The sequence below is a fragment of the Choloepus didactylus genome, chromosome 7 (genome assembly GCF_015220235.1).
Source record: "Choloepus didactylus isolate mChoDid1 chromosome 7, mChoDid1.pri, whole genome shotgun sequence".
NCBI lineage: Eukaryota > Metazoa > Chordata > Mammalia > Pilosa > Megalonychidae > Choloepus > Choloepus didactylus.
In genome coordinates this window covers 140,048,816-140,066,352 of record NC_051313.1, presented here as the reverse complement: position 1 = coordinate 140,066,352, position 17,537 = coordinate 140,048,816, and the positions used below count along the sequence as shown (strand labels likewise).

Below are 17,537 nucleotides of genomic sequence, written 5' to 3'. Positions count from 1 at the left end.
AATGTTAATTTCCTAAGGTGACATGGTTACGTTGGTTTTAAGACTACCAGAGTTTCTGATACATTTGTATGACGTGTTAGCCGAAATTAATTTCCTTTCCTCCTCCTCTTTCAACAGCTCTGAGCAGCGTGTTCCCTGTTCCACTTCTTACCACAGCTCTGGTTTGCACTCGGGTGACAGTGTCACGAAAGCAGGACCTATGGGCCTTCCAGAAATCAGACAAGTGCCAACTGTTGTGATTGAATGTGATGACAATAAAGAAAATGTGCCTCATGAATCAGACTATGAAGACTCTTCTTGCCTGTACACAAGAGAAGAGGAGGAAGAGGAAGAGGATGACGACAGCTCGTTGTACACCAGTACGTCCCCCCAACCTCGTCACCGGGGGTATTGTGGAAACACCCCTGCACGTAGGGGTAGTGTGAGGCAAGCGTGGGGTTACAGAAAGACAGCTGACCAAGTTGTCCCAAAACCTGTTCTAATTCTGGCTCTGGTCTTAACTGGCCTTGGGTCATAGGGCAGCTTAATTAACCTCTTGGGCCTTAGTTCCTTCATCAGTAAGATGAGACAGTAAATGTCTTCTAAATGCCCTCCGAGTCTCAAAACTGTGACACCATGCTACAAAATTCTACCTCTTTAGAAGGCTCTTTCTTTCTCTGATTGCTTCCATTAAGATGCTAACCCTCCACCTTCCCAGAAAGGTAGGAAAAATAGCTGAAAGTCCGTTCCAGTCTAGAAAACACTAAAAAATACTTAACATTGTGTATGCAACAAATTCATTTTTTAAGCATAGCTCAACAACTTTAAAAGGCCTGAATTTAAATTTCTTATTTAAAGCCTTTAAAATGTGCTGAGAAATAAGAGAAGAAGTGAAGAAAGCAAAGTTCAAAATCTATCATCCTGGCCATGAATGATAAATAAATTTTGGTTATGTGAATACAGCCCAATTATTTGGTCAATTTCTTAATAAATGAATTTATTACAGTTAACAACCATTTATCTAATGTTTACTCATGTGCCTGGCAATGTATTAAGATTTTATTCTCTTATCTACATTTTATAACAACCCTGTGGCATAGATACTATTATCCCATTTTACAGATAAGGGAGAAAAAAATGGAGAAGTAAGTAACTTGCCCAGTCTTATGTCTACTAACTAGCAGTGCAGGGAACTGATTCCAGGTATGTCTGCTTCTAAATCCCATGTTCGAACCCAATGGCGGAAGAGGAAAAGCATTACTGAATAAAATCCAAAGGAAATCCCCAAACTTGCTGCTTGCCAGTATTTTCCTCTTGCTTTACATTTGCCATGTGTCAGGTAGAGAGCTAGCTAAATTTGAGGCCCGGTGAGAGTGCTGGTGAGCAGTGAATTGGTCAAAATAACGTGAGAGAGAACCATGGAGGGACGGTCGAAGGCATCCATGATCCACGAACAGAAGCAGCAGCAGCCCGGCCTCTTTTCACCATTTCTTGCCCGGAAAATGGAATCTTTATACCAGGGCACTGTTGACACTTTGGCCAGATAATTCTTTGTTGTATGGGGCTCTCCTGTGCATTGTGGGGTGTTTAGCAGCATCTCTGACCTCTAACTGCCAGCAAACGGCTCCAGACATTGGCCAAATGTCTTCTGGAAACCAACATTGCCCCTTGTTGAGAACTACAGATCTTACCAAACCTAAGGAAGTCCTTCCCTGGCTGCTCAGAGCCCTTTTATGTTTTACAAACAAACAAAAACACAGAAGAATATATTGCCTATTTCAGAGACCTCGCCTCCACTCCCACCCCAAACCGACCCCATTTGGTCACCCAGCTTTATTTCCTTTCACATACCCCCAGCTCTAGTATAACTGATCTCTTCCGTCTCCTGAGATTACCTGGTTGATCTGTCACCTCTGGGCTTTTGCAGATGCAGATGCAGATGCAGATCCCCACCAGCAAACACCCAGGTCGAATCTCATCTATCCTTCAAGTGTCGACTCCTGCCCTTCCTAGTAACTTTCCATAGTTACTAAAGGCTCTGTTCTCTTTCTTGCCTTGGCATTCTGTTGCACTCCACAGTGATGTTGCCCACACACTGAAGCCTCTGGAAAACAGAAATCCAATCACAGACTCCACGTGTGCACTGTCCCCCACACCCAACAGTGCTAGGCACATAGAGCGGGTTAGAGGAATATGTATAGTTGATCACACGAGCTCCATAAAAGTGTCCTTTACCTGGGGCCTTCACCATCTCAGGTGTTAAGCCCTTTTTGCCTTTCTCCTTACCTTTGTCCTTGATGGTTGACCCTGTAGGAGCCTGGGCAGATGTCTGGGGAGATGTGTGTCAGCTTATGTGGTCTTGTTTCCCTCTCGGCAGGCTCCCTTGCCATGAAGGTGTGCAGGAAGGACTCCTTAGCCATCAAGCTCAGCAACAGGCCCTCCAAGCGAGAGCTGGAAGAGAAGAACATCCTCCCCAGGCAGACAGATGAGGAGAGACTGGAGCTGCGGCAGCAGATTGGCACCAAGCTCACCAGGTAGGAGGCTCCTCCAGCCTCCACAGCAGGCTCCCACTGACAGTACAGCCCCCTGCTCCTCAGATTCCATTCAAAGAGCTCAGTTTCCATCTCTCAATCAGTGCTGGGTTTCTTTGGAAGAGCTCGCTTCGCAAAAGGTCAGTGGGAACATTCCATGTCTTTCCCAGAGTTTCTTCTATACTCCCCTTACCTTCATTCATCCAAATCTTAGAAATTTTTCTCTGATTCAAGGTTCAGTGGAGAAGCTGGGAGGTAGGTTTCCAGGGAGAATAGCCATCTGCAGAAAAATCACCATCATCCAATAGACTTGAAGACTTACGTCCATATAAGTGGTGGTTTGATTATGCACAAAGCAATAGAATATACCCACTCCTACTTATACTGTGCAACTATAGTAGTTCAGTGGTTGGTTACAGTTCCGGTTTGCTAATGTTGCCATGATGCAAAATAACAGAAATGGATTGGCTTTTATAAAGGGGATTTATTCAGTTACAAATTTATAGTTCTAAGGCCATAAAAGTATCCAAACTAAGGCATCAACAAGAGGATACCTTCACTGAAGGAAAGCCAATGGCATCCAAAACACCTATGTCAGCTGGGAAGGCACGTGGCTGGTGTCTGCTGGTCTTTTGCTCCTGGGTTGTGTTTCAAAATGGCTTTCTCCAAAATGTCTCTGGGCTTCTGTCTTCACTCCTCTCTCTCAGTTCCTGTGTGTCCTTGCTTCTTTCTCCCAGGGCGTTTCTCTCTAAACATCTGGGGGTCCTCTCTTAGCTTCTCCAGGGTAAACTCTGGGCTTCATCTCTTAGCTTAGTATCTCCAAACGTCTTTCTGTCTGCATCTTCAAGCATCTCCAAACATCAGAGTCTGTAGAGCTCTCTTAAGTAGTCCAGTGAACTAATCAAAACCCACCCTGAATGGGTGGGGTCCGCACCTCCATGGAAATAATTTAATCAAAGGTCTCACCCACAGTTGGGTGAGACACATCTCCATGGAAACACTCAATCAAAAGGTTCCACCCAACAAGATTGGATTAAAAGATCATGGCTCTTATGGGGTTCTTAACAGTTTCAAACCACATTTACAATGCCTCCTGATGACACTGTGGCCCTTTAACAGGCAGAAGAATAGCATTAGTTTATATGACTCCATGACTCACCATGTAGGTATTTGTCATCTAGGGCACATTCATATCAGCTAACATGTTGAGTACTCACTATATGCCAGAATCCTTCTGAACTTTTTACATGTGTTAAATCATTTACTCTTTGAGACTCCCTACAAGATAGACATTTTTATGCCCATTTTACAGATGAGAACACCAAGCACAGAGAACTTAGTTACCTGTGTAATGTTGCACACAGTGGCTCCAGAGCTGTCCTTCTTGACCATTAAATTATGCCGCCTCTCTATAATAACAGTCTACACCCAGCGAGCCCTTACTTTGTACCAGGCACTGTGCTAAGTGTTTGGATACAGTACATAGATGTCTACTGGGATGTGAATCCCGACTTTCCCTCTTGCTAGCTTAGTAGCCCTGAGTGTGTTCTTTAAGCTCTCTTTGCCTAGGTTTATGCATTTGTAAATGGATGTTGTGAGAATTAAACAAGTTAATATAGGAAAAGCATTTAAAAGCAGTGGCTGGTCCATAATAAACACTCAGTAAAATAGTATTTCATTTACTCCTCCCAACACACCTGTCAGGTAGCTGCCATTCTCATCTTTACATTGTACAACCAGGAAACTGGAGCATAAAGAGGGTCTGTCAGCATTGGCGTCATCCAAAAGTGTGCTAATATTCTTTCCTCCCACCTGATTTATTTTGTTGCTTAAAAGCAGCTTCTTTCTCATAATTGCCTTGGTTTCCTCCTGGAGGATATTGTGTTAATGATACAGGGCTGTGTGAGATGTTCATCGCTTTGGATGATTAAGCCTTGCATTAAGCAATCTTTAGAGTCATAGAATGAAAGCATCTAACAACTCACATACACCTGCACACTCACACACACGGAACACAGCATCATCTCCACCATGTGGTTATCCAGAACCTCTCTTAATACATCAGTGATGATCACTAATCCTCAAGAGAGTCCGTCCATTATTGGACAGCCCAGAGACGTTCATCCTTACATCAAACTGAAATTTGTGGCCTGGCAACTTCCACCCATTGGTCTTAGTTCTCTAACTTCTGCAGCTACTCAAAGCCTCATCCCTTTTAAGGGATGGTAAAAGGAGAAGTAACAGGTTCTTCACCACAGTCCGTCATCCCAAGCACAGTTCCAAACTCCCCAACCCGTGCCAGCGTGGACATCCTTTATCGTAGCTCTTTCCCCTCATTTCCGGTTTCCCCAGCTTTGCTGCAGTACGAGCAGAGACCCAGGTATGTGATGGGCAAATAGAAGACTTCCCTGCAGATGCGAGCACGAGTGCCAGCACCTTTGGGTGCCTGGTGTGACATCTGCTGTGGGAAGAGAGAGGGAGAAAAGGGAGATACAGAAAGCAGAAGTCTGCAACTGGCCACCTGCTTGTCCACTGCAGAGCCCTTCCATCTGGTGTTAACTATCAAAGAGAAAAAGGGCATTCTTGTCCCAGAATATACTCCTGACAAGAGAGGCAGGCCCCAGCCTCTGCTACCTGTATCCAGACCCACATACCTCCATCATCATTGACCAGCAGTGGTGGTGATAGGACTCAGATGTGGGAAAAACGCAGGCCATCCAGGCACTGGAAGAAGTTCTCTGCCTTTGAAGCCATGTCCTGGTATATCAACCCTTTCCCAACCCTTCCTTCTCTAACAATACTTAAATACCACTTGGAATTCATAAAATCCACCAAAGCCTTGGCATATTATGTGTCCATTCCTGATCCTCTTCCATCGTGGTTGGCAGAAGAAGACCCACTGATTTAGGAAGAGAGAGACGGAAGTCAAGAGGGCAGGGATGGGCATGGCCAAATTGCTGAGCTGGTCCTCATCCATGCTCTGAATCAGCTTGGTCCTTGTTCAGTGTTTCAACTTGGGAGTTCATTTCCTTGTATTAAGGTTCTTGGCATCTCTAGCCTGATCCCCAGGACTGTGTCTAAAGGAGAGGGCACAGGAGCATCATACAAAGTTCAGCAAATCAGGTGGAGAGGCCAAACCTCAGGCCATGTTCTTCTTTGAGGCTGTCACATCCAAGAAGTTTAGAGGATGATTCTCTTTAAAATGAGAACCCAGCTGTATCAGAGAAACAGAACCAATAGGATATATGTATGTATGTGTGTGTATGTATGCATGTGTGTGTGAGTGTGTGTGTGTGTAAATAAAGAGATTTCTTTTAGTAAGTCAGCTCATATAATCTAAAGGGCAGGCCAGAAGGCTGGAAGTTCAGGCAAGCATTAATGTTGCAGTTTTGAAGCAGAATTTCTTCTTCTCCAGGAAACCTCAGCTGTTGCTCTTAAAGCCTTCTGCTGATCGGATGAGGCCCAGCCACGTGATTGAGGGTCATCTCCTTTATTTAAAGTTAACTTGACTGTAGATGTTAATCACATCTACAAAATACCTTCACAGCAATACCTAGATCAGTGTTTGACTAAATAACTGAGTCCCATAGCCTCGCCAAGTTGACACCTAAGATGAGCCATCACCCCAGCCCTGTGTTTACAGGTTCACTTATCCTGAAGCCAGAAGCAGATTGCTGGGGACATCTGAGAACCAGAAGGTAACTCTGGTAGAGAAAGAACTATCCTGGGTTCAGGAGTCTTAGGTTTTATCTCTGGTTCTGCTGATTCCTAAGCAAGTCATTTGCTCTCCTTGGCCTTAGTTTCCTAATCTGAGGGAATTAGACTAGGTCATCTGATCACTTGTGTGCAAAACATGTGTCTCGTTAACACAAACAGTAACTAAAGGAAGGTGGAAATCTGTCATAGAGTTTACATTTCTGGAGCTACAAGGCTGTGGCATGCCCTGGCTATGTGAAGCATTCTGGTGTTGTGGAAATCTTAAACTCTTTGAAAAGCATGCGGCCAAACCTGTAGTCCTCATGGAATAAGCAAGATGTAAAACATAATTTCAGCCAGACTGGTTTAATAACATTAAAAATTTTTTTCAGCCTTCCAAGAACAATCTCAAATGGGCTGGGGTTGGTCAAATATGGATCAGGCAGAAACATCAAGTAAAATGATGTCCATTTCTGCCTAACCTGCCAGCGTTAGGGCAGGGTTTTCACATAGAAATGCAAAGATTATTGTTCTTCTGGAAATGTTTTCTAATTGATACTATTGGAAAGACTCTCCCAAATCTCAGTCAACTTGTCTGGATTTTTCATAATAAATAACTGTTTCAAATAACCACCATTTGTGTCCCATGGGCTGCCCTAGAGACATGAAAGTGATCAACAGTGCATGTTATTCCTGCTTTTTATATATCTAGCCTCCAGAAAGGGGCTCACAGACCCAAGGGGATGGGCAAGACACATACTAGGTATGGGAAGAAAGTATTAGAACTTGTATTTAAATGTATTTTATATCATTCTTTATTACATTTATTGCATCTATGTTATAATGGACATGGTACATCGGTGCAGAAGTACTTGTATATTTATAAAGAAATGGCATATATTGGGGTATATGCTCAGACTTGTTATTGATGGAGTTCTCAAAAAAGCTTTTAGAGTCCACTGGTCTGGGGTTTACTTCAGGGCTGCTGCTGCTCAGGGCTCCGTGGCAGTTCTTTTCATCTCCTGTCATCTCTAGGATATGTAGAGACCCCACAGCAAGATCGTGCTACTTTCTCTCTGGGTGTTTTCTTGGGGCCCCTCAACATGAATGCTAGGATGTGGTCACTCTAGCTATGGGATCTTAGCTATCAGAACCACTTCTAGTTCCCTTCATTTACCAAGTTTTTTATTCCCCTAAGAGTGATGTTCAGTTATTCTTTGTATGGATCCATTTTCCCATTGGAATCTAATTTGCCACCTCACCCCACACAAAGAAATCAGCATTTTTAAAAAGTCATGGATGGTTTGGTATGCCGAGCCGTCTGTCTTGGGGCTTGCCCTTATGAAGCTCATTACTGCAGAGGAGAGGTTAAACCTGCTTATAATTGTGCCTAAGAGTCTGCCCCCTGAGTACCTCTTTGTTGCTCAGATGTGGCCCTCTCTCTATAACTAAGCCACCTTGGCAGATGAACTCACTGCCCTCCCCCCTACATGGGATCTCACTCCCAGGGATGTAAATCTCCCTGGAAATGCAAGATATGACTCCCAGGGATGAATCTGGACCTGGCATTACAGGATTGAGAACATCTTCTTGACCAAAAGGGGGGTGCAAAATTAAACAAAATAGTTTTAGTGACAGAGATTCCAAATGGATTTGAGAGGTCACTCTGGTGGGCATTCTTACGCACTATATAGATAACCCTTTTTAGGTTTTAATGTATTGGGATAGCTAGAAGTAAATACCTGAAACTATCAAAATCCAACCCAGTAGCCTTGACTCTTGAAGACAATTGTACAATAATGTAGCTTACAAGAGGTGACAGTGTGATTGTGCAAGCCTTGTGGATCACACTCCTTTTATGCAGTGTATGGATGGATGAGTAGAAAAATGGGGACCAAAAACTAAATGAAAAATAGGGTGGGATGGAGGGGATGATTTGGGTGTTCTTTTTTACTTTTATTTTTTATTCTTATTTTTATTCTTTCTGGTGTAAGGAAAATGTTCAAAAATAGATTGGGGTGATGAATGCAGAACTATATGATGGTGCTGTGAACAGTTGATTGTACACCGTGGATGACTGTATATGTGAATATATCTCAGTAAAACCGAATTTAATTATTTAAAAAAAAAAAAAGTCATGGAACCATGTTTCTCAGACATCCTAGTTAAGGTGTCGTTTCGTGGTGAGCTCTTGCTTGATCAGCACGGAAAAGTGCCTTCATTTCCCTGCTTTCTGGCTTGCGGCACTGGTTGGTTGGTGAAGTGAAATACCCCAGAGGATGGAGCCTAAGACCCCAGAGAATAGGGTTTTCAAGGATTAAAGAGAAGTCTGTCATCTAAAGCAGTAATGCTTTTGTTTCTGAAACATCTTCTAGAAAGTTGGATGTTTCGTTAGTCATCAGGACTAATTATTTTAAAAGGAAAGAACTAAGACTCGGAATCATGACTTGTCCATGGTGAGTCAACAGGCCAATGTCGTTAGGGCTACTCTTGGGGTACAGCCAGCTTTTCAGGTCCAGCTCAGAGGAGATCAGCTGGCTCGGACCTCTCTAAGTGAGATCCTCTCTTTCAGTCCCTTCCAATAACCTCTGTAATTTTTGGATCAGACAAGGGGAGAAAAGGTCTGGGAAGAAGAACAAAACTGGAGGTGCTTCACAGTGTATGTAGGAGTTTATAGTCTAAACTAAGCTCAGGAGTAAATGAAGATTCAGGCAACCTGCCTCCCTGTCACACTTGGTTCTCCCAAATATCTCTTTACCCTTAAAATTCTACCTCCCACCTAGGGATGAACTAACATCATCTTTGCAATCCCAGTTGACCTGAATTTTTTCAGCACCTCCCTGAGCTGGAGCAGACATGGTCCCCACTTAAATTTGGGAACATCTCTGTTTGGAAGCTATTGTACCCCTGGCTGCTTAGATTTTCAAAGAGAACATCTTCTTGTGCTGTCCCTTTTCTAGACCAGACAAAACCAGTGATTGAGGCCACTCACCTCAGAGGTCTTGTCTTTATTGCCAGAGGTTCACCATGACTACACCTCTGGAAGATTCTTCCCAATGACAAAGGAAGATGCTGACTCAATTTAAGCTACTTGAAGAAGCAAAAAGTAGGGCTTGCCAGCGGCTAAACAGATACTGTACATAAGTGAAGCAGGCAGTTACAAGATTGTTAACAGGCTGTTACAATCTGTATCTAAAGTGCCATCAGTGTTCAGTTTCGACCCCCTGTTGTTTTGTCAAAACAAAAGACCAGTTTATCATCTTTTGGAAGAATCTGTATTTCTTAAGGAAAGTTCCAAAATTTTACAACATGTGCAGACCAAGCAAAACATATTATGGACTGTAGTGAGCCCAAGGACCATCTTTTAGCTCCCAGCCACCCAGTTTCAGTGTCCAACGTGGAGCTTGTGGTTTAGCCTCTTTACAGTAGAGTCATAAATTCTATGTGAGTGTGCGATGTATTTTGATGAGATGGGACAAAAACATTCCGTGTGTTGTGTGAGTGTGCATGTGCATGTCTGTGTCTGTGGCGATTTGGAATTCCTGTCGGTAGGATCCAAATTAATTTGAACATAGTAATTTGTGTGGCTGATCGTTAAAACACTACACCTTGTTCCTAGAAAGAACATTTGTTCCAACTGTCTCTGGTTTCAGGAATATAGTCAGATGGTTTTCAGAATGCATATAACTGACTAGAGAACACATTAAGTTGGATGCAAATTGGGTTGAAGCAGCTGCAAATCCCTTCTCTTCCTTAATTCTCATGACCCTGGGACTCAGAAGGAATTAAGGATAAAGTATCTGGTTGTTGCTGATAGTTTGAATCTGTACTTAAGGCACAAAATCTGGCACTTAGCTCTGTGTGGTAGATCAGATGTAAGACCGTTCTTTGACACGGTGTCAAAATTCTCCCTCTTGCTTCTCCTGGCTACTTATCCTTGCCATCATGTAAGAAGCAGATATCTTTGTGGTGGAGGGGTGGCATATGAGATAGGGAAGGCAGACAAATAATGGTCTGATCATCCCCATGAAACCTAATATGTTATTCTCTCTTATTTAGAATGTGATAATAGGCTAGAAAGTAAAAGTATTTTAAATCTGTTATTTTATACTCCCAAGTTGTTCACTGCCGTCACTATAAGCACAGTGTAAAATAACGTGTTCAGGAGATCATGTGTGGTTTAAATCATAATACAGTATTCAAGAGGGAAAAAATTGAAATCCATTTTATATGCTCTTAATACAGGTAATAAAATACAGTCATCCTGGTTCCGTGTTTCTAAGTGTAGCTTGCATACCGTTTATGATTTGGGAAAACTGTGCCAAGAGCCTGACATGGCAAAGAATCTGTATCCCTTTTTCAAGTAACTAAGGCTAAGGGTGAGCTGGCATCTCCCCAGGCCAGGTCATTTCTTCTGCTGCAGAAGCACTTCCTAAAAATAGGGATAACAATCACATGCTCTACGATTTCAATTCACCTTACACTTACTTAGTGCCCCCCTGGACACATCAGTGTGAATCACCACTTAAAAAAATAAAAAAAAAAAATGAAGGAAAGAAAGTAGACTCGAGTGATGTTTTGGAATAGTTTCCTTGCCCGCCTGGCCCTTGCGGCTTTGCTCCACCACCACCACCATCATCATCATCATCATCATTGTTCTGGTGGTGGAGGTAGCATGGAGTGAGACGCAGCTTAGAGGGGACAAGAGAACTGGAATTAGGGCACCTGTATCCACTCATCTTCGGATCCACAAAACCTGGATGGAAATGGCTTAGGTTAGGTTGGAGGGTGTATTTTTCCATGAACTCTGAGACCTTACAAAAACACACCTGAAATTAGATTCCAGTCCCCAAGCTGAAACTGCATGCTTCCAACAAGTTAAGTCAGGACGAAATATGACTCGAATGTAGTTCTTGAGTCCTGCGGTATTTGCATAACAAAGCATGGACTTGGAATAGCTGAGCTGCTTTCAGATCATTTGACATCTCTCAGGAATTCACCGCACAGACTAGAAAATCCTTTTACAAACCCTGCAGGGGTGCTGACATCTTCTGAGAGGTGCCTAGATGAACTGGAGACGAAGTACTACTTGTCTGACAGAAAGTTAAAGGCAACCACACGTTTGTTGGGGTTGTTTTTTGTTTGTTTGTTTGTTTTGTGGGGTTTTTTTTTCTTTTTTAATGAAAGGTGAGAAAGATGTCTGGATAAGAAGATTTGAGTGAGGCACATTAGGAGGTGGTTAAACTTGAAAACCACATGCATTAAGAGATTCTGCATTAAGGCAAGGATCACACCCAGAAAAGGAACCTGCAGCAATTGAACCTTGCTCAGAGCCGGGGCAGGGACATTTGCAGCCTCTTGCCCTCTCACCCAGCCTCCAGCTATTAAGAAACACATGACAGATTCATCTCTTGACATGCTGTTGCTGGGAGAGAGATTCTGAGCCTAACTGTGTGTGTGTGTGTGTGTGTGTGTGTGTGTGTGTGTGTCGAGATAAGGGAAGTCACAGTTTGCAGGCCCCACACTGGATGTCCCAGAACAAAGCACATCTTGTCACAGACATCCAGGGCTCTGCATTTGTGGCTTGCAGCAGCCCCTGCGGCCTGTGCATTTTTCAGCGATATGGTAAGTGTGGGGGACAAAAGAGCTGCCTTTCACCCAGCAAGGATAAAATTGATCTCAGTGTCTAAAACTTGCAATAGTTTAAACAAAAGCTGTGGCTGTCATTGGAGGGCAGGGGCCCTGTTTTGTTCTATATTTCATGGCTTTTTTAAATGGCTGATGATGCCAGCATCATTTCCAGTTTCTGAAGCAGGAAGTAGGGGAGCACAGGCTCTATTCAAGTTCAGATTCAACAGCGAATGGACAACTCCTCTGGGCCGTATTTTATTAACAGATTTGAAGAGGCTCCTCTTAACTTGAAATAAGTTAGATAAGGGAAGGTTTCAAAGACCTAGCCCTTAATCACAGCCCCCTTTGAGTTCTCAAGTGATTTTCTCCTGATCATCCTGGAGGCAAACTGCAATCACTGTTTTTATTTGTTGTGAATCTTAGCAGATGTCAGAAAGGAAGGCCGTGTTTCTCGGAATATTTGGCTTGGATTTAACTGAGCTTTTTACTGCATTTCGGTAGCACCGGCCACAATATGTAGGAAGATCTGAAACCACTGACTCTCAGGCTTGGGACTCAAAACCCCTCTGCCTGTTGCTTGTGGGAAGCAAGGTGGTCCAGTGCAGGGGTCTCCCAGCGTGGTCTCAGAGTCAGTGATTACAGCATGGCCCAGGAATGTGATAGAAATGAATATTTTCAGGCCTCACCCCAGACTCAGAGTCAGAAATCCTGGGAGTGGGACCCAAAAGTCTGTATTTTTAACAAGGATGATTCTCTTGCATACTGAAGTTTGAGAAGCAGAGGTCTAGTGGAAAACACAAAGAATCTGAAACTGGGCCTGGGCTTAAAAACTCTCTCCACCATTTACTAGCTGGGTTCTCGTTCAAGCTTTAGTTTCCATATCTTTTAGATGGACCTCCTTCATGTCAAGAGGATTAAATGAGTAGTTCTTCCAATAATAGTAGATAATGAATGCTAGTCCCTTCCCTCTCATTGTGAATTTGAATGCTATATTATGCTAGATCCTTATTAGTCAGAATGAGTAATGCTAGCTGCCATAACAGGCAAATTCTAAATTCCAATGGCTAAAGCAGTGAAAGGTTTATTTCTCCCTTGATTAAGGTCTGAAGTGGGTCTGATTGCCTTTATCCATCATGTAGCCAGTACACACTTCTAGAACACATGGCTCCAAGATCTCATAACAAGGGAAGAGGAGGTAGAGGAGGCACATGCATCACATCTGCTCACAACCTGTTAGCCAGAACTAGTCCCACGACCTCAATCTAACATCAAAGGAGGCTGGGAAAGGTAAAAGAGCACGTGGAATATTTGACAGGCACAGGCATTTCAGCCGCAATTCTTTGGTGCCTACAATTGTTGACTCCATTGAGCTCACAAGGTCTTCTCTCTTTAATGGTTGTTCCAGTCGTGGATCCAGTCATGTAAATAGGGCCATCACATCTGAAAGAGACTTTATGAAGAAACTTTACAATTGGCAGAAGGAAGGAGGCATCCAATTGGTAATTGTAATGTAGGGACTCATGGTGAATCTAAGGAGAGCATATTAGGGTCAGTAACATTAATTGACCATGGTCCGTATCAATGAATTTGCTCCTAAGGCCAGTTTAGTAAAGCAAATCACGGAAATCAAAATGATCTCAATCAGAGAAAAAGGAGACCCAAGATAAACATTGCTTCTGTTTAAAAGAAAAGCTAGCTTAAATGCAACTGGGAAATCCTGAAAAGGAGCAGTAACCTCTGAGCTAAGTGAGTTTGTTTTGTAAGAATTTCACTTTCCAGTGAAATAAGTTACAGGGGGAGACCCTGAATCCTCGACTTCAACAAATTGATTTTATTGAATAGTAATTGTTAAGCAACTTCTGTGTGTACAACACGTACTAGGTGTCATTTAAAAGGTAGCTAGATAACCATCCCTCTAAGAAGGTGTAGTGAAGGTATACTCGTTGCTTTGCCTGGTTTAGTCTAGGAAGAAGATGCTAGTAGCCAGTTTTGTGGAGCAGATTCTTTTATCAGTGTGAATTTATTTTAGACTATTTCTCTGTCCATTTTTTCCTTATAAAATGTTCCCAAAAGGATGGTGGGGTGGAGGGTAGGACTCTGGAGAATTTAAACATGGGATGATTTAAACATTTGATTCAAGCAAGGATTATTTTCTCTTAAACCTATGCCTTAATATGAACACCTTCAACTTCAGTTGTCAGATCACCTTTCTTGCAAGATATTTTTTCTTTTCCTTTCCTTCTATCTTTTGATCCACTTATAAACCCCAACAGTCATAAGGATTTCTCACTTCTCTCACATTTTCATCCGTGGAAGGATCTCTCAAAGCTGTTTGTGAACTTCCCAGGAAGCAATGAATAAACTGTGATTGAAATCATTTTATGAAGGATCCAAAATATGGCACAACATTTTGTTGAAAGGTAATTTTGTTGTGTGAAACATTACTTCAAAAATCTGGTCTAGGAATTTCGGATCAGCTTGTTCAGAGATTTTTGTCACAGTGGGCTGTGTGTCTATATCCTGAGGAGACTATGTGGTGAATTTTTTCATCTACTTCATAATTGCATCTTCAAGAGCTGAAAGAACAATAGAATTTTGGAGCATTTCAGATCATCACTGAGCACTTACAATCAGTGGGCCTAGCTCTCTTACTTTTACAGATAAGAAAACTGAGTCCAAAAGAGGTTAAGCTACTAGCCAAGTTCACATAGTTATTTCTGGCTGAACCAGGCTTTGAAACCCATCCCTTGACCCCAGCCAGTGCTAACAATCAATATCCCTCAAAAAAGGAAGAAAGCATTATTCATTTCTCACCGAGGGAGGCCAGTTACTTGTTAGCATGCATAATAAATCATAGATCTTAGTTGATTTTCTTGATTCATGTCTGAAAGAAGAACAGATGATTTAAAGCAGAGTTTTTGACTGACGTCTTTCAGAAACCAAAGGCTCGTGAAGAAGGAATTCTTGCATCTTCCCCAGAGATAGGTATTTCAATGACGCTTTTCTGTGCTCCCTGATCCTTCTTAGCTAGAAGAACATTTAAATGAAAAGGGCAAATGAGAAAAAAATAATTTTTAAAAAAGATACAAGAGAGAGATATTTCCCTATGTGGATCCCTGCTATTTCATCAGCTGAGCACAGGCAGACTTTGCCAAGAAAATCTCTCATTAGTGCTCTTGAAGACTGGGCAGGGAGTTTGGAAGTTTAGCTGGTGCCTCAGTTTGGAGCTGGCCTATTCTAGTGATTCTCTCATTCAGATGATAAATGAAGCTCTAATCATTTATACTTATTAAGAATTCTTTGTTCTGTTTCAGTGGTGAAGTTGGCATTTCCAGGCTTCAGAATAATTCCCAGGAGATGTAGCTTACCAAATTTGGCTTCAGGTTTGATTGTATGTGGTTTTTCTGCACCTCCTCTACAGAGTGTGCATGCAGCGCTCAATTCTTAAATAGCAGAATTGGATTAAACTGAGAAATTTAAAGCACAGGTTTTTTCTTTTTTTCATATCTCCCTATGCATCTTTTGTTTACTGGCAAAATACCTCAGATCTTGTGGAAAATGCTAATAAGAATAATTCATGTTAATTATCTTCATGATGTTCATTTCACTCCTCTTGGTTGGAATGCAAAGATTCTTATAAAAGCCTCAAAAACTATAGATATGCCTAACTAAATAGTAATTTTTAGACAGAATATAAACAGAAAAAAGCAATCATCCGAAGATGCAAACTGTGGAAATTGCTTTCCCCTCTGATTCTAAAGGCAAGTCTCTTGAAATATAAGTGAATATACTTCTATTTCAGGAAGCGTGGTCATGAAAATTTCATGTTCTGTGCCCACTGAATGACTAAAACAATAGTTCTTCATAATGAGCCTCGTTAGTTCCTTTGAAGAAAAAGTAGATAGATAAATAGTGGATGCTAACAGGTAACCAGTGGGGTGAAAGGAGATTTGTCTACCCTGAATCCAACCCTTTTGATTATTACACTTCTCCTTTGCTTATCTTCATATTGTAACCCATCAAATTCCCTCTTAAAAGATGCCAGGACAGGTAATTGCATAAAGAAAGTCGCCTTTTCCCATGCTTTCAAGTGACGCTAGGAGAGAGCTGCCCTCCCCAAATTTGACTGAACCAACCAATCTGCGTTCGGCACCTTCTGCGCCAAGAAGCACGGTTGTGTGCCAATCCAAGTGAGGCCCTCGGCATGCCCTCCTTAGATCCGGTGGCTTTGACTTCAAGGGAATCGAGTTGTCTGCTTCCACCTTCAGCCTGCATATCAATCCAACACATCCGTGAATCTACCTCCCCATCCAAACTGGGTTAGCGCCATCTTGGTTCTCTGTCAGGCTACCCTCCGTCTTCGCAATCCTCAATCAATGGAGCCATTGGGACTATAGCCTGTGAACTCTGATCCTCACCTCACAGCCAGCAAACAAACAGTCCAACTGCGATGTGCAGACCTTTCCTATGAGGGAACTGCAAATGCATAGACCTCTGACTAGGAAACAATAAAATAACACCGTTTATTTAAAAAAAAAAAAAAAAAAAACAATTATGTCAGGTTTACTCTGCCTAAGAAATTAGTTAAAATTTATCATACATTTACTTCATTGTTACTTGATATTTATGTACTAACTTATTTTTTTAAAATCAGTTTTACTGAGATATATTCCCATACAGTCATCCACGGTATATAATCAGTTATTCACAGTACCATCATATAGTTGTTTCATCACCACAATCAATTTTTGAACATTTTTGTTATTCCCAAAAAAAATAAAAATAAGAATAAAAATAAAAGTGAAGAAGAACATCTGAGACATCCCATTCCCCCCGCGTCCCACCCTATTTTTCAATTAATTTTTGTCCCCATTTTTCTACTCATCCATCCGTACACTGGATAAAGGAACGTGAGCCACAAGGTTTTTACAATCACACAATCACACTGTGTGAGATACATAGTTATACAATCATCTTCAAGAATCAGGGTTCCTGGGTTGCAGTTCAACAGTTTCAGGTATTTCCTTCTAGCTATTCCGATACACTAAAAACTGAAAAGGGATATCTATATAGTGCATAAGAATGCCCTCCAGAGTGACCTCTCGACTCCATTTGAAATCTCTCAGCCACTGAAACTTTATTTTGTTTCATTTTGCTTCCCCCTTTTGGTCAAGAAGGCTTTCTCAATCCTACAGTGCTGCGTGCAGGCTCATCCCCGGGAGTCACATCCCGCGTTGGCAGGGAGATTTACATCCCTGGGAGTCATGTCCCACATAGGGGAGAGGACAGTGAGTTCACCTGCCAAGTGGGCTTAGAAAGAGAGAGGCCACATCTGAGCAACAAAAGAGGTTCTCTGGGAGAGACTCTAAGGCACAATTATAAGTAGGCTTACCCTCTACTTTGCAGTAACAAGCTTCATAAGGGCAAACCCCAAGATCGAGGGCTCGGCTTACTAAATTGGTAGCCCCAATGCTTGTGAGAATATCAGTAATTCCCCAGGTGGGGAAGTTTAATATTTCCGCAGTTTAATTTTTCCCAGTTCCTCAGGGTGTCCTGCAAATACATTTTTATTCCCTGCCCAAATTACTTTGGGATCGATCGGGGTTTCACACTAACCTATGTACTAACTTATTAATAATATAACATAGAGGTATTTGTAAAATATATGGAACACTTTGGGAACATTAAAACTCTTCATCG

At 42.1% G+C, this 17,537-nt stretch overlaps 1 protein-coding gene across 8 annotated transcripts in view; it reads left to right on the top strand.

The window, feature by feature from the left end:
• Nucleotides 1-17,537, top strand: part of PHACTR1 (phosphatase and actin regulator 1) — a 581,688-nt gene that overhangs the window by 529,381 nt on the left and 34,770 nt on the right. For all 8 annotated transcript variants that reach the window (XM_037842145.1, XM_037842144.1, XM_037842148.1 and 5 more), the window contains 2 exons: nucleotides 118-359; nucleotides 2,357-2,513. In XM_037842145.1, the coding sequence (XP_037698073.1) occupies nucleotides 118-359; nucleotides 2,357-2,513 (399 nt within the window). The remainder of the gene's footprint in view (nucleotides 1-117; nucleotides 360-2,356; nucleotides 2,514-17,537) is intronic.